The 24,531-nt window shown below is 38.3% G+C and overlaps 1 protein-coding gene across 6 annotated transcripts in view; it reads right to left on the minus strand.

Annotated features, from left to right (window-relative positions):
- The window catches only part of TPK1 (thiamin pyrophosphokinase 1), a 300,163-nt gene that overhangs the window by 230,154 nt on the left and 45,478 nt on the right, over positions 1-24,531 (minus strand). For 5 of the 6 annotated variants that reach the window (XM_032700141.1, XM_032700088.1, XM_032700096.1 and 2 more), the window contains exon 2: positions 14,149-14,223. The exons of the other annotated variant lie outside the window; for it this stretch is intronic. In XM_032700141.1, the coding sequence (XP_032556032.1) occupies positions 14,149-14,223 (75 nt within the window). The remainder of the gene's footprint in view (positions 1-14,148; positions 14,224-24,531) is intronic. 6 annotated transcript variants of the gene reach the window in all.

Here is a 24,531-nt window from a genome sequence, read left to right on the forward strand (position 1 = left end):
TCTGATTCTGGTAGTGATTCCCAAACAGGAAATGAGGTATGACATGAGAACAAGAAACATCTCTAGACCTAGAAAACCTCTTAAGTGACCTATAGAGACATGTGGCTAGACAATCAATCATCCATCTTTAGACAGAGAGGAGTTCTTCTACAGAGATATCAGGGAGGGACTCAGTGCCCTCATGCAAATCTATGTCCCACTTTCATGTCCTACTTTTTCTAGATTCCCTTAGGCAAGACCAATAGCTCCTAACTGATCATAGAAAAAGAAATCACTGTAACTCCCAAGGGAACAGAGACTGAAATGATTTCTGACCTCTCCACATGGAGGAAAAGTGAAGAGGAGAAATGCACTTGGTTTCCCAAACCAAAGCTCAAAATTCTTCAGCCCATATCAAAGTGGGTTTTGTCTCTAATGAGAGCATTATTCCTTACCATTCTCTAATTCTAAATACTTCAGCAAGAAATAATCAAATCCACTGATATCCACTAGCATCTAACACAGACTCACACCTGAATGTCTACAGTGGTCTTGCAGTCTCAGTAAGAAAAAGGAAACACCCACACAAGTTCCTCTTTTGCAGGTTCAACAACTGCGTCTATGAATGAAGAAAAACATCTCATTAAGCCCGCTTCAAGCCACCGCACTAATTCAGAGGAAACAAGTGATATTCTTCTTTTATAAAACAATGCTAGGAAAAGTATCACAAACAAACTAGGAATAACAGGTTTAAAACACCCCCAAACCATTAAAAAAAAATCTTTTATAGTTTCTTTTTAGCAGTGTGTCATGGTTTGAGATGGCCCCCCCGGGAGTCGGGGGCTCAGAGGTGGTTGGGTGCCAGGGCAGTGTTCCCTGGAGAGCCAATCACCACTCGTCTTGTTCACTTCTGCTAAAAATCATATATACACAGCACTGGAAGCTGCTGGCAGTCTTTCTGTTGGTGTCTGCTGTGTGTAGGTGTAGAAGGCCAGGGGGTGGCTGGGCTCCTTCTTCCCCCCTCCAGGGGGGAAGGGGAGCCCTGTGGCTCCCCAACTCTGCCTAGGCCAGAGTTAGAGACAGCATTAGAGTGAGTGTATGTTTGTGAGGGATGCGACTCACAAATAACTGGTAAGTGGGAGAGAGAGAGAGGCAGGCCTTGAAGCCAAACCTTCTCTCCCCCCCCCCCTTTTTGCAGTTAAGCTATGGAGGGGGGCCTTTTTCTTTCCCTCTGCTGTAAAGTGGAGGAGAGACTCAGCATTGAAGCAGAGCCAAGTGGACAGGCTGATAATGAAGCAGCTCAGTGCTAGGGAGAAGAATCCCAGGCGAAATTGGAGACGGGCCAGAGAGAGAGAAGCTTGGGAGTTGCCCTACCAAAGCCATCCAGGGGCAGCCAAAAACTGACTTGGAAGAGTGAAGATTCCAAATGCCTACTGTGATAAGCTACACTACAGCAACAGCGAACCGAGGTATGAGACTGAGAGAGAGAGAATGACACAGCAGAGACTGACATGGAACCGAGGAGAAAGGACTCAGAGCTACCTTCTTGGACTTCGTGAGGAAGGAAGGACTTCCACAAACAGTTGAAGGTTGGTAGAGAGTGTTCAGGGGGCCTGAACACTCCCATGAGGGAGAGACTGGTTACTTCCCAGCCTGAAAAGGCCTTTCCTAGACTAAAGTTAAAAGGAGAAGCTTCAAAGGGACTCATAGAAGTGTAATAATATATATATAGTTGCTTTTAGTTTGTACAGTATATTTATTTGTGTAAATAAATGTATATAATTCCCCCTTTCCCTATAGAAGCCTCTGGCCTGAAAGTTTCTCTCCGGTGTTGGGATAAATTGTGGGAAGGGGTGGGGGAACCTGGAAATTGGATCTTTGATTTCTAATGTGGCTCAAACTGCCACACGGTGCATTCAGTTTGCAGGCAATGATTCTGGACGTGGGAATGAGCTGGCTACATCTTTACTGCAAATGCAACATATAAAATGTAAATTGAATTTGTTGCCCTGAAGTGTTCTCAAGATCCTTTTTCCCAACCTTTTATGGCTAGTAAGATGGGTTAACAACTACAGCATCCTGCACTACGTTGATAAAGAAGTGGTCTAGAGAGTGTGATGCTACTGAATCAACAAGGACAAAGGTTTAATGTGCAGTTATTCATGTTATTATAAGCAGTCCTACTAGGATAAGACAGCACATTCATAAAGAAAACCAAAAACCAAAACAAACTCTCCCCCCCCCCAAATCCTACACACCACAAAAACTGCTAAGACTTGCAGCAAACTTCAACAAATTTTGTACTCCTCTAAACTTAATATCTAAAGGACAACAGTAGCGGCAAGCACTTGCAATATAAAAGAAACCTCTTTTAGTAAAGATTTATGAGGCTAATGGCAATAAAGCCTACCTATTGTCCTGCACATTTTAAAAAAGGACATTGCATATGTATATTTAAATTGCCAGAGATGAACAGTGGGTCAAACAAAACTTAAAATGTTGAACTGTGTCAACCAAATTGATAGTACATTTATTATTTCTACCCTTTCTTATCCATTTTGGCATAGTCAGTTCTGCTGCCAAAGCTTTTCTAGAAGGTGAATACAAAGGATATCAAGCACTATAATCACTGAATGAAATATGACCAATGCATTAATGTTCACTCAAATCTATAGATCTAAAGAAAAAGCAATAAAATTAAATGCACGATTTAGAAGTAAGCTTAAACACTAAACTGATCCTAAATTCACCAAGGAAAGAAAACTTCACAAATCACTGCAAAGAGCACTAGCAATCTCCCTCCCAGACAAAAGGTCAACTTCAGATACCTTGTTAATATGTATCTGGGTTTTACAAAGTTCTAAGGAGAATGTTGCTTTATGACAAAGGTGCATAAACCTACAGAAAAAGAGGTGGTCAAGGAAAAGGACAACCAAGGCATATTCAAAATTAGATGATAGCTTTGCAGTCTCCAGGGTCTTAACGTCGTTGTCCTTCCCCTGTTGCTAAATAGAGAAAGCAAGTTTGAGATGGCTAGTGGGAAAGATCTGAAGGTAGAAGACAAATAACACTGAGACTATATAAAGCAGATAGACACCTCTTGTTTCACTTGCCTCTTGGTTTTGCAGTAAACTGGCCATGGAAACAGAAATAAAAATAACCTGACATCTGGGCTCCTATTCAGGCCTACACACCTCCTCACTTTTAGGTACCTAGTAGACATATCTAAATTTCCGTGCAGAGCCAGCAGACAACTCAGATCTCCTGAGACTGACTGAGAGGAAAACACTGGCAACAACTCAGGAAACTAAGAAACTAATGTCCCAAGTTAAGTGAGATATAACTGGAAGACCCAGTGCATTACTACTGAAGAAACTTTAAACCTTGTCAGTGTCAGATTTAGTGGACTTTTGCTATGCCTCATGAAGCCTCTTACGCTTTCTATTCTCTTTCAGGAAGCAGAGGGAAAGATAAAAACTTAAAAAAAAAAAAAAGGAGACTAGCTTTTGTCAAACAGTTGCTAATATCACAGTTATTTATATTACACCACCACCAAGGACAATGTATAGACAAATCAGAAGAACCAGACTACTTCCTTAATATGTCAATATTCCAGGGAATTAAAATTGGCTGCAATTCCTTTTGTCCTGACCTAATCTTTTTTTCCTAAAAATGATGGATTACACAGTAATGCTCTATGTACTTGGGCATGTTCCTCTCCCACTGTCTCTGCACATGTCTTTGCTCACACTCCATTCCCACAGTAACTTTTGAAACAGTTATCCAACCTCAGAAAACAAATCAAGAAGCACAGTCTCTGAGTCTCTGGTTAAGCAGGTAAGTAGAGTGAACTAAACCAGTTCTGTGAGGTATTCCAAGGTTTCACCTGGCTCTAAGTTCTTGGTGAGACTACTACTGATGACAGAAGTGTCTTCTGATGATCTAAAGCCTTCCTGCAATTTAAATACACCTTTTGATATTACATAACGGCCTTGCATACATTTGTCAAAATGATTACACAGTTCAGTTAAAGAGTTGACATGTGATCTATGCTATGCTAAGGGCAATTCATTTGGCAGTGACCAAATGTTGTGACTTCTTGAGGACATTTTGCTGATATTAATCACTTTCTTCAGAAACCTCATCAAAAATCATGTTCCAGATCTGTAATTACTTTACATCTTTTCAGCAATGAAAAGATCTAAGTCCAAATGACCACAGAGGCTCCTTCAAATGCAGTATCCATCACAGAGGATGCAATTTTCCATGTTTACTTAAACTGAGATAGGAAAAAAACCCCGATGAAAATCAGAGACCATTTCTATACTGCTTCTGTGATGTAGGCTCACCTAGAAAATTCTTCTCCTGATTCCTAAAATTCTTCAACTTCAGAAGATTTTAGAGAATGAGAGCATATACCCCATCGCTGCTTTGCAAAGGTTTGTTGGCAGTCATGTTCTGTGTGAGGAGTAAGGAACTTAATATTTATCCTCCTAGGAATAGAAGGTATAATTCTCATTCCCTTTATCTTGGATTATCTGTCAAGACAGTAAATGGACTGTTCAAATATTCAGGGTTTTCAGTGGTTTTAAGTTAAGATGAAACATAGGCCAAAGCTGTTAATACGTACTGCCTCAGCTGCTCAGTGCTCAGTCCTGGATGGGTCAAAGAGAAGGTTGGAAAACCACAGTCCATTTAAGATGGCAATCTGGGCATCCAAAACCCAAAAGATAATTAAAGTCTCTTACTTCTGGTATGATCTGGGCCAGATACTACACTTAGATCACTTTTGCTTTGTACCTCAAAGGACTTCAAAGTCCAACGGACCCATCTTAACCCTGTATTAAAACATGAGCTGTGTTCTTTTCTTGAACCATGTATTTTCTCAGGCTAAATAACTTACTCAAAATTCTTTGTAAATATCTGGAGTTTATTAGTAAAGTACAGAATTGGCATATCCCCAAGTTAATTTTAAGTCATTGTGACAGCATGTTACAAATTTGTGCTCTCTGTAGGCCACTTAACGTTTTCAAACTGCAGTCTAGACGCATTCTGAACCTCCCCAGTTCTTCCACTTCAAAATGTCTGCACCTCTTCAAAGACTTGCAATGTCAAATCAGTCCCTCTTTCTCTTTTCTTCCTCTGATGAAACACATTTCAAGAGTGCTGTTCTAGATTTTACCATCCAGTTTAACCTGCATATCAATTATTGATAGCTTATTACACCTCACAAACACCAAGCTAATACTATGGACTACTATGGCTTACTGGAAGAGGGGAGCTGAAGCCAAGTACTTGATGTAGGTAACATCAAGAAGCTTGAAAGACAAGTGCATGTTCAAACATAAGGAAAAACTTAGTTACCTGCTGAATAACTGATACTGCCAGAAAAAGAACTCCCAATGAGCCAGACCTTGGGTTCTGAACATAAGCAGATGGGATTTTTCAAAAGAAAATCCAACAGAATAATACTCATACTCTAAAGTACCAAATTACTTCAGTGCTACTGCAGCTTACATTGAACCAATTGCTTACATCTTATCCAGGACACCAAAGTTAACATTAAGCTCTATTTCAGTGAAAACAGAGGCAGGCCCTCTCTAAAGAAAGAATTTTATGAAGGTCTGAACCAAATTAATTCAAAGTAACTGAAGGCATATTGATATCAAGAGCTTCTACATCAGGCTGCTAGTCATAAAGCTTCCAACAATGAAAGATGATAGTAAAAACCCTAAAAGTTATAGGTTGCCCCCATTATTTCTGAGGTCAATGGAATCTTCCACAATGAGAAATATATGACAATTTTTTAATTTCTATTCCAGTGTAATTCACTGTCAATGAAAGCAAAGACATCACCCTCATCTCAGTATATTAAATAAAGAATTGTGAGAAAAAAGAGTGTTAATAGCCACAATACTGGTTCCACTTCTACGTGCTAATTTTTTGCCTAAATCTAACCAATTACACATTAAAAAAAAATAATCTCACTGTGTTGTTTTCAAAATGCAAATGCACGTACTCTTTTTAGTAACACATTTATATAATGCTGAAATCTAACAAAACAGCCTATCTGTACAAAAGAGCAGAGATAATGAGTAGAGCAGAAAAATTAGCTATTTTCTACTTATATGAATTTAAAGTTCAATTTTAATACTTGATAATACGGGTGAGTGCAAGACAGTCTGTAAACCATTCAGATGTGAATACCAGCAATCCAACATCCACAATCTCAAACTACTGATGCGACTTCAGGTCCTGAACACAGTGAAAGATTTACACTCTATCAGTCAAGTAGCTAATAAATACTAGCATAGTCTTGACATATCACAGAAGAGTTAAACTGCTCTCTGCCTGAGTTAGTTATTCTTACAACCATGGTAATAAAGTAATCAAATTCAAATTCAAAATCTGGAAATATAACCAGATTTAGGCAAATTAAAAAGAGGAGATGCACTTTTTAAAAGCAATCACGATTTGAAAACCAAAGTGAGACATTTATACCAGTATGGACTTCTTGGTATTTTTGTTTTTTTTGTTTGCTTGCTTTTGGGTTTGTGTTTGGTTTTTTTTAGTTTATTTGGTTTTGGTTTTGCTTGGTTGTTTGTTTGGTTTTTTTGTTTGTTTGTTTTGTTTGTTTGGGTTTTTTGTGGTTTTTTTTTTTTACCTTTTTTTTTTTTTTTAATAAAACCAGTTTTTCTGCCCTAAGGCAACCTTGGAGTAAGAGAAAAAGGAAGACTATAACACAACGGTTTGATCCAAAGGCCATCACAGCCAGTGAGAAGACCCTGACACCAGCAACTCTAAATAACATCCATCTTTTACAAGACCTTACACTTTACCCTTGTAGTGGATTCATGTTAAGCTATAGCTACGAAAACAATACTTTTGCCCTGTAGTAACTCCCAGAGAAACAATCTTTTTAAATGCTTTTCACTGTGTAGCTTGAGGCAGTGAAAATCCAAGTGTTCCTTTTATGGGATTAAGAACCTGCTTTTTTCTGTCACAAGTCTTACTTATGCTAACCTCATGCATTCACCCCTGCTCCCTGGGTTCATTCCCAGTACCATTTCTCTTGTTGAATACTAACAAAATGAGCTATGAATCTTTTTTTTTTTTCTACTGCCTTATGCTTCTCTTTCTGCTTGGGGTGCTCCAAAGCATTCTCCTGACAATATTTTCCAAAGCTCCTTCTTTCAACAGTCCTCTGGGAAACATCATGGTAACCTGATATATAACACGATGTTATCAAAGGCATCTACAGAGCAAATCTTGTGACAATAGCACTCCCCTAATGGGATTTGCATCCTGGTTTCATAGAAAAAGCACTTTAATAACCTCTCATTTTTTTCTTGTGCTGTAATCATCTGTTATGCTTCTCACTGGTACTTCAAAGTAATTCTCTATTGTTCTGTTACTCTGAACTTCAGCTCAGCGGGGTTCAGCTTTTCAAAGCATCACAGAGGGGAATCTTAATTACTCTTTTTTATTTAATTTTTCAAAAAAAATCTCAAATCCATTAAACAAACAAAAAATCCTTTTAGATCTCAGAATTTCCTGTTGCTGGATTTGCAGAAAATTAAAATCACCACCAACAAAAAAAAATAGCCCAGTATGTCTCAAATTTTATCCAAAGACCTCATTCTATCACAGTTTCTACTATGGTGAGTAAACTTGAACTATCCAAAAGACCTGGAAGATCAGCTATGTTCTCAGCTTTGCTAGTAACTCTCTAAAAATTCACAAAAATCAATGAGACTCACTTTTGCAAATTCCTAGGTTCACATACCCAGGCTATGTTTCTCAAGAGCCCCAATTCTGAACCAGACACACACTAACAATATACAGTCACCAATAGGAAAATTTACCATATTTCTGGAGTTTTAAGCTTAGTTTTATGAATATAAATATAAAGCTTCCAGTTCAACAATGAAAATCTGGTAGACATCAAGCTTATACACTGAGTCATAGGCAAAGTGTAGTCTAGAAAAACTCTCTTCCCCAAATCCCTACTAATGCAAACTACTGCATGTACTAAGATCCAGATACTACTTTGCACCTTGAGTACTGTGTCCAGCTCTGGGCCCTTCACTTCAAGAAAGACATTGAGATGCTGGAGCATGTCCAGAGAAGGGCAACAAAGCTGGTGAAGGGTCTGGAGGGTCATATGAGGAGCAGCTAAGGGAGATGTGGTTGTTTAGCCAGAAGAAAAGGAGGCTCAGGGGAGACCTTATCACTCTCTACAACTACCTGACAGGAGGTTGTAGCCAGGTGGGCGTCGGTCTCTCCTCCCAGGTAACAACTGACCGGATAAGAGGACACAGCTTCAAGCTGCACCAGGGGAGGTTCAGGTTGGACATGAGGAGGAATTTCTTCATGGAAAGGGTTGTTAAGCATCGGAATGGACTGCCCAGGGAGGTGGTGGAGTCACTGTCCCTGGAGGTGTTTAAGAAATGATGGGATGTAGCACTTAGTGCCATGGTCTAGTTGACAAGGTGGTGATTGTTCAAAGGTTAGACTCAATAATCTTGGAGGTATTTTTCAACCTAAATGATTCTGTGATTCATTTCCAAGCTTAAAGCACGGGGCTAGCTAGCCCTAGAAAGGGTCAGATTTTCAAATTCTTAAATCATAGATTCCCTACCCTTAAGAATACTTTAAACAACTTCTCTCAGACTCTTGCGGTTGAAGGACCTTAACTCACCGTGTGCAGTCCAACAACAGGCACACCACCACAACAAAATGCTGTTTAAAATCTAAATTGAGTGGCACGGAACAGCTAATTTAAGTTACTGAATACAAACTAAAAATTATATTCGTGTTTTGATTCAAATGTGGAAAAAATGAACTTAATTTTGACATATCCAGAATCTAATAGAACATAGTCCTCTGTTCTCAGGGAAGAACAGAATAGTTTTGCTGAGGCCCACAGTAAGAGTTACTGCTAGTCTGGATGCCTGCTGGAAAGTGCAATAAAGCATACCAGTCCATGTGACATCCCAATCACCATTTTTATGAACATTTTCCTATTTATTAATAGTAGCTGCTCTGAATTCCCTTAAGTTTTATGCCAGCTGCCAATTCTGGGTCCAGTACAAATTTGAGATATACTACAAGTAAGTTCAGCTAGAAATGAAAATAAAAGGTGAGAAAAAAGCTCACCATATGCCAACAAGGCAAGTTTGTTGATGATAGGTAAAAGGGCAAGTGAATGGCTGTACATACCAATAATTCCAAAAGTGCAGGTGAGTTCAACCACTAAAGACAATGGAGGAAAAGGTATCAATTATGGACAAGAAAAAATAGCACCAGGGAAAGTCAGGTTATTTTCCTCCTGTTATTAAACTACAATATCCTTTTCTCTGCTCTGAGAAAATAAAACTGTTCCAAGTAATCTGTTACTATCCCCTCTGCATATCTACCTGAGCTTTACATCACCACTTGCATCTTATTTACCTTTACATACAGCTCTTGGATCTCAACAGAAGACATTCAAAATATCAGTCATCAATTAGATTGAAGACAAAAGCATATGGAACATAAAATGCATGGGAGCATGTGGCATTCAAAGAGAGATGATTCTGAAATTGGTGATACAAATTAGCACCTTTCCCAACTTGATTACTCAAAAGAGGAGATATTTTGCAATGCAAGTCACCTCCAGGTGCTAACCATCCATTCATTAGCCGCATTTTCACCACACAGTAGGCTGACCTTGATAGGAAATTTGCCTCACATTCAAGATACAATTTAAAATCTACTAGACACTTTGATTGTTGCAATATGGCTATTGATAGAGATGGAAACTTGCAAAAAACCTCAATTTATGGATAAGCAATCACAACAGAAGTAGTGTAAAAAAATACATTAAGACAATTTAACAGAGTTTGAATTTGAATTATTACACTGCTGCTGTAGTGTAGAAGGATGCATTCTGTTAACTCAGATTCTCCCCCCTAAAATATAGAGCTGAAAGCTCCAGGGTGGGCAACATTCCTCTTTCTGGAATTCCTCCACGATCACAATCTACAGAGTGTCATAAAATGACTATATACTATGCATCTAGAGAAGTGGCTGTCAGTAGGGCAGCATATGAAAACATAGCTAGACTCCGACTTCCTTCCTTGAAAAGAAGGGTCCATGAAAGGGACTTTTTAGCAATGTACATCTGAAGGGCACATATTTTTGCAGTCCAGTTTCACAGATGTCTCCTTCTCATCTACTTATCCAACATTAAATACTGAATCCTTGTCAGGATTCAGTCAGCCTCTTCCAAAAGGGTATTGGTAGTTTAGTATAGTACATCCGCCAAGGGCATTTGGTAGTATAAATGGCTAATATTTAAACTACTCCAGCATGTTCTGTTTGATTAAAAGCTTTCATGGAACATCTTTATTTGCAGAAAAAGATCACAATCCTCTTGAGGAAGACACAGCGGCCAATGTATCACAACCATTGAAAGAACTGAAAAATATCCACGGACCCATTTTCTTACTGTAAAGCACAACTTCATCAGATTGCTGTAGAATGTTGTCATTTTACTCTGATTCTTGAAATAATAATCTTATTTTTCAAAGCATAATTCCTTGCTCTTTAAAGCTGTAACTGTCAACATTTAAGAAAGGAAAGTACTCTACAATGTACAGTCATTTAACATCCTATCATCAAGTGAGGACATGAAGACAATTCTGGATCATTTGAGTAGCTTGTAGGGACAATGTTTTCAGAAACAGGAAACAACTTTCAGGTCCTGAACTTGAGACAATTTTACAGAGGTAATTTCTCAGCACTGCAATTATTCTGCCTCTTCCCTAGGGAGACATCAAAAAACAGAAGCACTTGCAATCACTAGACATTGGTGAAATTCTTGGCATAAGTAAGTCATTGCATTTCTGATTAATGAGATTTTAAAGAGCAGAATCAAAGCCTCAGGAACTTCCATTTAACTCTCCAGAAAGCCCATTCTGTTTTCAGCCACTAAAGCCTGGGCTTCTGTACTTTTCATACTTATAATAAAGACAGCTTTAGATTTTAGATTCAGAGTAATTTCTGTTAAAGATATATTTACATGTGAAACCACTTGCAAAGTAGCCCTAGAGACTAGAAAATTCACATAAGCAGGAATTTAGAAAGTGTAAGGGTGTTGTTAAGGTAAGGCCATACTGGATTCAGTCTTCCTTACAGAGACTTCACAGACAGAAAAATGTGCAGCTCTGAGGAAAGCAGGACCCTGACTCTTCCATATATTTTCCACAATTAGGATCAAGATTGCAAGGGAATCCATACAACTTCCTCAGGTAAAAATCACTGCATTAGCAGCTACGGTCAAAGCACTTTTGATGGATTTGACCGATGTTCCCAGCCTTATGCTTACTCATAGCCTACTTCCAACCCTCTGCATCCACCTCACTTTTCCATATTCAGTCTCCTTATATCAGCTTCACTTACTGTGAGAGCTTTTTCCCTTACCTACTCCCCTTTACTGACCCATTCTCTTCAATTTTGCTTGCCACTTGCTTTGTCCCTTCTCACTATACCCAACCCAATAAATCCTTCAGGGAACAACCAGTGTTTTCTGTCATGTTATTCTTCATCCTGCTTTGAAAAACTACCTCGTCTCCCACATTTCATCCTGAAATTTCATCCTTTGGGACAGCACTAATACTGCATGACTGTACCTAACACAAAGGGAACATGTTCTAGATTGATTTACTACATAGTGAATAAAATAAACTAAAATCATATAGTCTTTAACTTGTACTAACTCGCTATTTTCACTTACCCTGCTTGTATGGCAAAGGTGGTAAAAGATGTCCTCTGGAAGTGATGAAAACTGATCAATGTCCTTCACAAAGCACAGGGAAGGAAGTTCATGCAAACTTGTACAGAATGAAATACTTTTTTTCAAAAGTATGTCAGTAAAAATAGATTTCTCACAAGTCTGTAATAAGACAAAGGCTAATTAGCTGCAACCACTTCTTCTTGAGGTCAAGAGGAGTTACACCTGGGATGATTTCAGCCTAGAATAGCCACATTTATCGATGTGATTTTTTTTCAAACTCAGGACATATCAATCACACCTTCAATTTTACTTGATGCTAAACTGACAAGGCTAATGAAATGAATTATTTTGACAGGACACAATCTACTTGAAAATAACACATTCTGTACTCAGTGTAACACCCAAGATTGCTGTAGCTTAGAGAAGATGGACAGTATTTTATCTTCTTTTTCTTCCTTTCCATTTTTCTCTCCCTTTCCCCCTTAATTTGTGTAGCTGGCAATATTCTGTGGATTAACTGCCCCATTTTTTCCTTCTCATCACTCATTTATGAGATCTCAAACATATACAGTTGGTCATCAAGCACAGTTTCTAAGGATGTTTCATTCTTTCAGAAATTCTTTCAGTTTCCATACCAAACTCCCCAGGTTCTCCTAGTCCTCCAACACTCTCTGTGCTGAAACTCTTTCAGAAGTAGAATCCAGAAGATTGCTGATATCTACAGCAGTCCACTAGAATTGTAAGCCAGGTATTGCCAAAACCTTGTCCTGAATTCACTAAGGTTTACTGAAGATGCTTTGAAGAAAAACATTTCAGGTCCACTATGTCACCACCTTCCCGTCATTTTACTTAGATAGAAAATATCCATCTATTTCCGAAAGTAATCTACCAGCAGAAGTCTTATTAGCTTAAATAGGACTTCTGCTCCTAAGTGTCACAAACTCTTTGGGACACTATTCACAGCACCAATAATCACTGTCCACGCAATTATACTCAGAGAACAGGAACCCATTGAGGTAGTTTCACACAAGGTAGTCTTAGGTCTACTCGATTTTATTCAGCTTCTTATCCCAAGCCTTTACAGAAGCACTACAGTTAAGAAATCATTAGTGTTAACAGTTAGAAGCACTCCATGTCGGAAGGTTAGATCAAAAGAGGAAGACTTAAAATTCTAAAGGACAGACAAAAACATAGTCTGATTAACAGAACACAGCACAAACACATGCAAGGTACTACAACACACCAAATACTGCCATTAACTGTGCATGTCTGATTTGCTGTCTCTTTTTTTAACCTCAACCCTCAAAACAGGAAAGGTGGGACAAAGAAATAAGATCAAAATATTTCACCTTCTTTCTTTCATTACTTAATACAGAACAGGTCTCTCAATGTATCTTTTTAAATGCAAAAATAAGTAGAATCACATCTATAAGATAACTTGACAGCCCTTCCACTTCCCTTTCTTGCTGATTATGCAAATGAAAGCAATCCCATTTGGGGTACAGCACTTCTTCAGATGCTTTGAATCATCTAGTGCAGCTCTCTCCCTTTTTTTCTCACTTGTCTGGCTATATAGGCACCTAATTTGTGTTTACTGGAATTAAGTGATACAAATACATCCTGCCACTTATTCCAATTCCTTTCAACTGCACAGCTACCCCCTGCCTGTCCTTATGTCTATGGTGAAATCAAATAGCTCTGTCTTCCTCAGTCAGTTAAGAGGAATCTCTGCAAGGTTCACATCCTGGTAACAAGTTGGAGACAGTTCCTGTGGCTTTTCAGAAAGCTTCTGAAGGACTACATTCCTGCACTGGAGGAATTAATAGTTCCAAGCTTGTAGAGATTTACATATCTTCACAAAATGTCAGTAAATCTGAAGCTATCATACCAGAGATGATGATTAGCACTGTGTATATTTAACAAAGGGGTAGTGAAATCTGATTTGCATATTTCTGAAAAGCATGCAAATTCCCACCGCTTTCACAACTTAATATCTACACGGTTCATTTTATTTTGATTAAAATTAAAACATTTCACTTATGACCTTTAAAGGAATGCTTGCTTCCAGACTCTTAAATGCACCATTGATCTGCTGCACTTTGTCAGCAAAACAATGATCGCTCCTAAGCTGCCTATGAAAAGCTGGTCTTATATAGATCAGTCCATAAACTTCCCACTGACATATGCAATGCAGAGATGCAAAATTTGCATAATCAGCCTATTTGCTGCATTCAGCAACAAGGGACATATTCTGCCAATTTACGCCCTCATCAGAAGGCTGCTCTAGCAAAGAGGAAATTGCCACACTGCATTTCAACAGACATGAAGTACATTAGCCAGGTAGCAGCTAAGTAAATAAGCAAATGAAGATGTATGTAAGTTATTATTACCTTTGCTCCACAGACAATGGAAATGACCTTTGTTTAAAGGCTGGTTCAGAATCAGAAGGCAAAACTTCAGGTTTCCTGCAAGATAAATGTTGATTCTCATTAGGAAGACTATTGATTTTTTTTCTCCTTTTTTTTATTTTCCTTTTGCCAGATTAATTTTGATCCAACCACCTTAGATCAACTCCACAAATTTCCTTGCTTCTTAGGTTTCACCATTTTCAGATGGAGAAGCTGTCAGAACTTCATTAGATACCTTTTACTTGGTAGGGTTTTATTAAACGTTTAATTTATAAGTGACTTTTGCTTACTGAAGGCCACCCTCAACAGGACCCCATATCTATACAGCTCTCTCATTTAATCTCCCGCTTGCTGCTGCTGCTGCCTAGATGCAACGAATACTGACATGAGCTTCACCCTGCCCTCTATTAACAGGGAAGGCAGTAGGTGACTTCATATGAAGATGTCTCTAATCTATGTCCAATATTCCACCCTCCTGGCCAATGGAGAACTCTTGCAGCCATCAGTGGCTTCTGTGCCTGCATTTTAATATCACATAAAAGCTCTAATTGTGGTAGATCCACTCTGGTAGATACTTTCTAAATACAGAATGAAAGCCCATGACCCAGGAGCTTCAAATCAAAAGCTAGTAAAAGCAAAAGTGTACTTGAACCTGTGTTATCTAGGTGATACTGCAGACTAAAAATCTCGGTGGATTTACCAGCCCAACTTGATTGAGCTCATAAAGCCTCCTGCCCCAGCAAAATGTGCATTGTGAAGGTCGATAATAAACCCACAGATATAAAAGCCTTAAAAGAAAAAAAGGATTTATGATATGACACACTTTGAATTCAAAGAGTAAATACATAAATCTTTTGACGGCTGCCTGTGGTGGGATTTGCATTATTGCACTTCCTAATTATCTTGCCAATCATACAGGAATACAAGTTTCCTCTGGAGCTTGATATCCTTAGGCAATCAGGTTAATGAAGTATTATTTGGTCATATGAAGCCACTGTAATTGAAAAAAGAAAACCTCTATCACTAGAAAGTCTTTTAAGCTTTTGAGAAGATCCTGTATAGCAGGAGGCAGAAGGCTACAGATGAAGCTATGGCTTAAGCCATATGATGCTACCAGTGAAAATAACAGGTGGTCAAAGTCCTGAAGACGTAGGAACATCCTGGGGTGAGAGTTGGGAGGAGCAGTATTTAAAATAATTAATTAAATGCATAGTTAGGAGCAGGAAGTGAAGGTTAGTGACTGGGATACCACTATTCTGCATTTTGCCTTTTGAGTGATTTAGGGTTTCCCCATTGACCTATTCTGTGCCTCAGTTCCCTAGAACAGAAGTAACAGTATTGTCCTCTTTAATAAGTTTCAAGAGAAACATAACGACCTAGATAATTTTTACCTCACAAAAAGTCTACATGATTATCGTAGCTATCTTCTGTATGGTGCTTTGAAATACCTCCCCTCATGCCTTCCACTTTCATTTTTCCTGACATGGTCCACACTTCCTTTTAATTCATGTATATATGGGGGAATACATTTATGTGGGGAATAAATTTTCATAGGGAATAAACAGAGAGGTCAGAGGACCAAGTAAACAAAGGAAAGTGAAAAAAACTTTTTTCTTTGTGTAGTCTGAACAGTTTTGCCTTGTCCTTGAACTTTAGGAGAAAGGTAGAAAACAATCCAAACTAAGTGCCATTTTCCAACTGCCTCACAAAATGGGAACTCCGCAGCAGATCTCCTAATGATTGTTAAGTGAGAGAGGCTGCCTGCTCCTTATATTAAACATAATCATCTAGTGATGCCCTCCTCTGAAAAGAGCCAGCAAATATCACAGGTTCTTTTACTGATAGGGTAATACAAATATACATGGGTGCTGTAAGCCTATTCCTGCTGGTGAATAACAAAAGGCATTTCTGTGCCTATTTGAAACCCTTAAGCTGTATCAACATATGAAAATGCTGTAGATTTTCAGCATTTTTTGCACATCAGGAGTAGTCTTGTTATATACATTGAGGTACATTTTTGAAGCCAAGGCCTGTCTGTGGGTATTCACACTGAGACTTCAGAGGCTGATTTTCAGAGATGACACTTCCAAGAGCTTCCAGTGAGGCCCGTAAGAGCTGCTGGCTCTTACATGTTCAGTTGTTTCAAGGAAGCTAAGAAGAAGATGCCCTCAACACACACAATCAGAAGCAGGCAGGTTGTGAATTTTGGGTTGTTTGTTGTTTGTTTGAGTTTTCTAAAGCACAGTTATACGTTGAAAAAGTGGAGAAATGGAAATTATTGTTTCTCCTGCTTTAAGAAAAGTAAACATTCCAGTTATTTCAAACCAGTCATTTCATGCAATTAACGCATGATAAAATGCTATGATTAATGCTACGATTAATGCTACCAAAATGAGCCTAAATGTCAATATTTTAATGGTGCTTGCTGAGTTAATATAAAGCTGCACACAGGGCTCAGTCCTCGGTAGATGTAAAACAGTAATAAAATTGAGCTGCAGTAATTTACCACCATTGCCCTAAAAAACTGTTAATAAATTGGGACATCTGAAGGCAAAGACCACGTCAGCAGACAGAATATGCAACATTCATCACTCTGAGAAAAACTGATGAGAGCTCACTGTGCCACTGCTCTGAGCACTCTACTGGCTATTCATTTGAAAACAAATCTACTTTAAGGGCATTTATCTTGAAAAGCCCTTAACAAATTAGGAAGCATCTATCTCCTGACTGTCTGCCCATCCATTTTTCACAAAGATAATTAGCACCCTGACCCAACCATTAATGACATTGTGCTCTATTTGGATTAACGGGAAAGAGGATTCTATAAGCAAGAATTCAGCAGCAAAAATAACCTTTCCCCAGACATGGATATCTCCACTGAAGAAGCTTTTGCAGGCCTTTGATAAAGGCAGAACAAGCTTGTCTTTTGCTGCCTTTTGCACAGTTTCTTCCATTTTTAGTATAACTTTCTCTTTCCCTATGTATTTTTACAGCTTTTGCAGACTGAGCAAATTCAACCATCTGCAGCACAAGCAGAAAAGAATAAATTTCTCTGAACAAAAACTCCAGTCTATTCTTGATGTTTACATCAACACAGACAACAAATGGAGCCAATTCCCACAGTCAAAGTCCTCCTGAAAACAAATTAGCCGTGCACTAAGGCCTGATTTCTACAGGACAGGAGGATGACTATAGGAAAATTTTACTTTCATTTATGGAACTAAATTTGTTTCTCATTTTGTTTTTCTATTGGCTGCTTATAAACCTTGAAGTCTTACAGGCCCAAGCTACATATGTATGTATTAACAGATACAAAACTACATCAATAGGCAGTTATATGCAAAAATATAGTTAAAAAAGTCTTTTAGCAGACTTGGAAAATTCCTAGTCTTTGGATAAAGCTGTATCATTTTTAATCCTGCTGGAAACACAGAGAACCCTTTCCCTAATTTCTGAGGTTACAAATCAATCAATCATCAATCTCTACAGGTTTCTACTGGGACGCTCTGTGAATATGTCATCCCTTCTGAAAACTTTTTCCCTTCTCTGCTTTCCAACTTTTATTTAGCTGTACTTCTTTGATGAAGATTTTCTCATGGTTGCTTAGAAATTACTTTAATCAAAAATGTTGTTGAATGTCCCCGACAGCCTATGCAATGCCTTTTTACCCCATTGTAACTCACCCAGAAAAATTCCAATACATTTTAGAGCACAGTTCTGCTATTCTAAAAGCCTGCTTGACTTCTCCCTGCCATGTTATACTCATCTAGCTATTCTATAAATATTTATAATATCATTATGTGTTTTTTATTGATTTCCCCTTGTCATATGCCAGTCTTCAGGCTGTATGTCTGTCACAAAGCATATGCAAAAGGCATATATATTTTTAAAGACAACCTTTTCTCTGGTAGCCAGTAAAATAATACATACCACTTCTCTGCTTCCTTTCAGTGTTAGAATAATATCACTAGGAGTTATCCCACATCCTGTGAGGTTCTTGGCTATTGAATTTTCCAAGGGGGGAAAAAAGCTTTCAGTGCTTCAAACAAGGGGGCCTTTGGGAAAGATCATTACTATTCCCTGTCTTTGTGAAATTATGTAAGCAGTAATATACAATGGGGGATATGCTATGATAAGATACAGGCATGCCTCAAGTTGCTAACAAAATATGACTTCAAAGTCAGAGCTTCAACCACAGAAAAGGGCTTACACTAAGCAGTTAATGTTTTGATTTGGTTTTGGTACTTCTGTTTTACTGCTCGCCTGAAGAGGAGTGATTCTTTTCCTTTCCAGTGATCTATCAAACATCTACAAAGAGGTAGGTTTAGTACAGAGGAAGAAGTAAGAAAGAGACAGGTAGTATGGGGGCAGAGTTGAAAGCTGGATGATAGTTTCAGTTTCCAGAAAATTTCTGTACTGATAGAAATACATCTAGATAAAAAAGATACTAAGATCCATTGAAAACATACTGCAGTCACACATATTCCTAATCACATAACTGGAAGTCCAAATATAAAACAGCTTCTGAGAGAGAAAAACTCTGAACGATCTCACTGAAAATTTCCTTTGTTGTTGTTGCTGCTCTCACATCAATCTACAGATATCTATACCATGATATTAAAAAAAATAAAAATATTTGGTTTCCAGCACCATACCATATTCAGGAAATTCCTACCCCTCAGATTAATTTTTTAAACAAACCCTCACTGCTTGCTTAAATGTCAGAGTATTTGGGAAGGGACAAGGCATTTTTTCACAATTTCAAAATTGACTGATAGGACAGCAGAGCAACAGGTTGAGGCAGCTCTTTTTATGGCAGTTGAAGTTTCTTCTGCTGCAGAAGAATTAATATGTGATTCTAAGAATTCCACATAAGCTATATTTAATGGGAGCCCATCATAATAAACCCTAAAGAAAGCAGTTCATAAAAACAGCGAAGATAACAAAGTAATCTTCATGCAGAATTACAGCAACGATAGATAAGGCTATTGCTACAGATCAAAGTTACTGAAGTGACTTGGGATTTTAAAACTAAAATAAAAGAGTTTGGGGGAACAGCAGCAAATCTACACCCTTTTCTGCCAAGTAAGCACCTGTCTCCAAGTGCTAAGTCCAAAAGTTATGCTCTGGAAAGAGCTACTTGGCCAACTTATTGAAATGAACCATTTCATTCAGGGCTTTTATTAAGGGCTACCATCTACTTCCCAAACATACTCAAACAGTCTCCCCACCAGAAATGAAGTAAATGATTGATTAGACAGAAACTAAGGAGAAATGAGTCCATCAGACTAAGGAGCATCCCCCATTTCCTGAAAGGGTTTCTTCAATGTGGCTGTTTGCTTTCTATTTTTTAGACGTTGAAACTCAGCACCTGTAGCTTCCTACCTGCTACACAGATACAATTCCTAACAGGCAATTTACTTGCTAGTGTAGCAATTCTTGAAAGCTGACTTCTGCCTCACAAGACAAGATTCTGGTTTTATCAATTAATGTCTTAACTCGTTGACTATGAACACTATCTGGGTCTACCTTAGCAAGCAGCATGGCAGAATAAAAGCAGGTCTACAGACCAAAACTGTTAATCCTGAAGGCATGATATTCACACTACACGTGTTTTGGGAAGAAAGAGAGGGAGAAAGGCTACTTCAGGTTTAAGGCTAGTCTGGTTCTCTAGACTAAATATCCATTAGCATCAGGAGAGTATTATGCATGCTCCTGGAGCACATTTTTCTTTCAGCCAGAAGGAAATTAGCTCACATATTCCAAAGCCACTCTGCATGTAAAGCAAACCACAGTAAATAGGCAGGATCAGGACACTTGCTTCAAAATCATATTCTTGATCCAAACCAAAATGCTAATATAAGTATGCCAATAGCCACATAGCTTGTGGCTTATCAATTTTTCCTTTTTACTTTTTAACCGATGTCTTTACCAAAATAATATGACTAATGCCACTAGATCAGTTTAATTTACATGACACTTTTGTAATCTTATACTCATCAAAATTTGGCTCTAACTTCAGGTTGTTATACTTCAGAGACAAACTGACACTTCTATCTATCAGGTAGGAAAAGTGTGGGGGGGTGTTAACCCAAAACTTGAGCTTATTAGCATTATAAATGAAAAAGCACTTAACATCACATCCAAAGATGCTACTTTTTAAGCTTATCTTTCAGGCAAAAACCTCACTTTGTACGGAACAAATAGTGCACCTTATACAAAAACTCTCTTCATTCTGCTCTTCTCTTTCTTGAACTTTCTTTCAAATCAAGTCAGTAAAATTCACTTCCTCCATCTGTGCTCTTGCTAACGAAGTAGTTGTCAGCTTTAATTCAGAGAAACATTTAAGCTAGGACTATTGCATTAATTATAGCCACTACTCATAAAACATTGTGTAGCTGCATTTTACCACACTGAATCCCAAGCCTCCAAACAAGCCATTTAATTTTCCTCATAAGAATGACAACTCCAATAATAAACCAGCACAAATTATGCAAAAGGATCACAGACCTTATAAACATGTTCTCAAACTTATTGAATGACTAAATCAAATATGCATACCCAACTGATTTTTGTGCAAAGGCAGTGTTATCCCTGTCAATGCATTTTAGTGTTAATTTTTTCATGTAAATTCTATTGATTTTTAAAGATTTTACAGCTCTTAATTCTCCAGGCAAATTCCAGTAAGAAGAGTAGGAAGAAAAGGGGATTTGTGCAAACAGTCTTATTGAAAAGCTGCAATATGTTACTCTCTGGAGAGCCCTCTACAAGAACTTATGTGGATGAATTCAAACCAACTAATTTAACACAATAAGTCACAAACACGGACATACACATGGGATAACCCACCCACATCATCAACCACTGCTGCTCCTAGAAGGGTGTTATGCCTTGCAATGAAATTTATCAATTAATTCTGGTGCTTCTCTGGAGAATGTGAGTGGTGCATTTCTCATCTCAGTGTGTGATGAGATACTTGTTTTCATACTAACTCCTATAGCTGCATATCTGAGTGCTTGGGACTTCCGCTCTTAATGTGTCAAACATCTGTCTGGTCAAGCAGAATAAGATCACACAGTTCCCAGTACTGAATCTTTAGTTTTAGATAAATTGCCCAGCATCACAAAGAAACTTCATGTCAGGATTCAACTCTCTAGGGCAACATTCAACAGCTGAATCATGAGAACTTGTCTATTTAAATAGAAATCATAACAGTCATACTTCTTACTATTATAAACATGGAAACGATGCTCATGCCCCATTATCAACTCTCATTTGAAAATAAACACAATGGAGTAACCAGTCACTTTGGGGAGGTAGCAAGGTATAGAAACCCTAAAACAGGCTCTTCAAGGGACACACTGACAGATGCACCATTTGCCACTGCAAAGCCTTGGGCTAGGTTTACCTCATACCCTTGCTGCTTGTCTCCAGAGATGTGGCCAGACCACACATCCATCATTCTGTGCTTTGTGCAAATAGGACTTTCATTTCAATCTGAGCACCATAAAGGTCAGAATTAGCTGGAAGGAGCAGAGTTTCTTTAGCTGAGATGTTATTCTCCCAGTTTTCAAGACTGGACTCAAATTGTCCAGCATTTAAAAAAAAAAAAAAAAAAAAAAAAAAGAGAGATTTCTGATACGGTTTTCTGCAGAATGGGAACTCTAGTCCCCAAGGCTGCAGAATCTGACACAAGTTTCATACTTCAGGTAAACTTTAAAAGTACATGAATTTCATTGCAACTACCTTGTAAAAAAAAACAACTAAATACTTTGCTTCGTTATTCACAGGTAAGTTGTCATCTGAAACAGTACCCATTTTACACTGTCTAAGTTCGATACCAATTGGAAGCCCTTAAGAGACAAGAATTAGACATACAGGCTTGCTATAAAAATATTGATAGTGTAATGGTAAATTTGACTTTTGAGTGCAAAATTTCTAGGCACAGAGCATTAGGATTGGAGTATAAATCTACATCAAAGTGAAAATAAAAGTGAATCTGGAGGAAAATCTATGAGATTTCCACTTTATCTTCTGAATAATAAAATAATTGAAAAATAAACACAAATTACTAGATAACAGTAGGTTCTAGTCTTAACTTTTTTTTTTCCTCGGAAAGATATTGGAATAACTTCACTTTCAAAAAACTTTAGGAATCGCTGAACAACCTCTTCAATGACATCCACACGACTATTACTATTCAAGGAAGTTCCAACCTTAAAAGAAAACCCAAGACAGTTGCTCACTTTGTAACTGTGCAATAGCCAGGTCTAATATAATGCCCTCCTTGCATTTTAAAAACACAGTATCACATTGTCTGAATGTCTCATGCTAACAATACTTGTTATCTGGGATGTCTCTATTTATAAGGCTAGAACTAGGCATACAAGCTCCCCTGGCAGTCGGTATCATCAGCTCAATCTGCACACTGCAGGAGCAAGGTGACTTCAAGGAATCACAAGTCAGAGAAGGCAGATGTCAGTAGTCTCTTTGGGTAAATTGGTATAAAGCATGATACCCTTGGCAAACATTCAGCTCAGCAAACAGTATAATGCCATCTTATTTCACCTATCTATGGTCAACAAATATCTTTGGGCATTTTCTACAGGATTAACAAAATTTAATAGGTATCTAATGATTCACATATTAGAGTACTGACCAAAAAGTAAGATCCATGGGAACACATAAGTGCCTGACTATTCAGCACTTAAAACCACCAAACACTCCACTGACACTTCAGTTACTGGCACTAACATTTCCTGTGTACATAAAAGTCTGATTTCTATTTGCACCAAGATGCACCTTAAGAGGCTGACAGAACTTCATGCTTCCTTTGATGTCAAAATACCACTCCTATCCACCAACTAGACATTTCCCTAGTGATCTCATTTGAAGGACACATTTGAAGTAGCTCTTTTCAGAGCATACCTATTGGATACAGCTTCACAGTGTCAGCCATCTCCTTTTTAAAAACTGAGAAGGAGCTATACCTTTTATCAGCATGGATAGTTAGAGCACTCCCTCAGGAGGCTGATGACCCATATTCAGGTTCTCTCTCTGTCAGAGGGAATTTACATCCAAATTCAATCAAGACAGCACTCTCCTCCCCATGCATGACACTATTTTTGGGGAAGCAGATCCTTTCCTCCCTGCTCCAAAATTAAATATACTATGGAATTATTTTCATAAAACAGTTAAACAGGAGTAGCATGTGGAAGTCCAATTCTACAGTCCACTGACCTGAATACAGTTTGTACTCCAGCATTTACTTACTCAAACTCTCTTTCCCACTTTGAATAAATCCTTCAATTACTTCATCACGGTATCACAGGAACATTATATCCACTCTTACGTCCTTCCTAATGTGTAATATGCTTTCAGAGAAAAGTGAAACCTCTGGTTTTGTAGGATATTTTTCAGGCAGGAAGAGTGGTTCTCACTATCTTCAGAAGACTTGGCACTCGCAGTCACAAAAGGAGGGAATAACTTTCTGCAGTATGGCATAAGATGTCCAAATCCAAGAGAGCAGGATTTTAGATGCTTCATTCTTCCCACTGCTCATAGTATTCCCACCGACAAGCTCAGCTTGATTCCTTCTTAGTACACGTATTAAGATGGATTGTGCTCTTTGTATACAAATTCTCCCTCTGCCCTATATAAACATGGTCATGCTCAGGACCAGTATGCTGTGGCTAAAAGTCATACACACATTTGCTGATAGCCCAAGGGCTAAACTCCATTATAATGTTGCAAGGGCAGACAGTAATGTCACATTTCTAGAAAAAGGAAAATAAGCATTATGTGACTGCAGGAAGATCACATACCTAGTCAGCAAATGAGCCAGCATGGAAAAACAAAAGTTCCTTTCTGGTTCAGCCTGATCTTATAAGAAACATTAAAAATCACAGATGGCTTCTGGCCAAACTCTAGTTTGGATAATTTACAGACTTCTGTTTCTCTATTTCCCTTCAGCCATCCTAATGAAATACAATATCTTCTACTGTCCTGCACTCACGTACTAATTAAGCTCTTCCTTAACTGCACATAGCATTGAAACCAGGCTACCATGGACTTTGGAGTTTAAAAAAAGTTGAGTAAATTCTAAGCGACCTCTGCAACTATCAACTACTTACTCCTCAGATATAATGGGTGAGACTGACAAGTAAACTCCCATTGACTCCCACTGGATTCTGCAACACCTTAAGCCTCTTTGGGCTGAATGCCAGGGAGGACATTCATGCCCATACTACCTTTTTGGTCTTGCTGTTTTCCCAAAGTAGATTCTTCTGTACTTTTAAGGGAGTAGATCTGATAAAAGGACCGGAATGCCATCCAGAAGGTTTAGAAGGGTAAAAGGGGTTTTCA

Source organism: Chiroxiphia lanceolata, chromosome 1, assembly GCF_009829145.1.
Source record: "Chiroxiphia lanceolata isolate bChiLan1 chromosome 1, bChiLan1.pri, whole genome shotgun sequence".
Classification (NCBI taxonomy): Eukaryota; Metazoa; Chordata; class Aves; order Passeriformes; family Pipridae; genus Chiroxiphia; species Chiroxiphia lanceolata.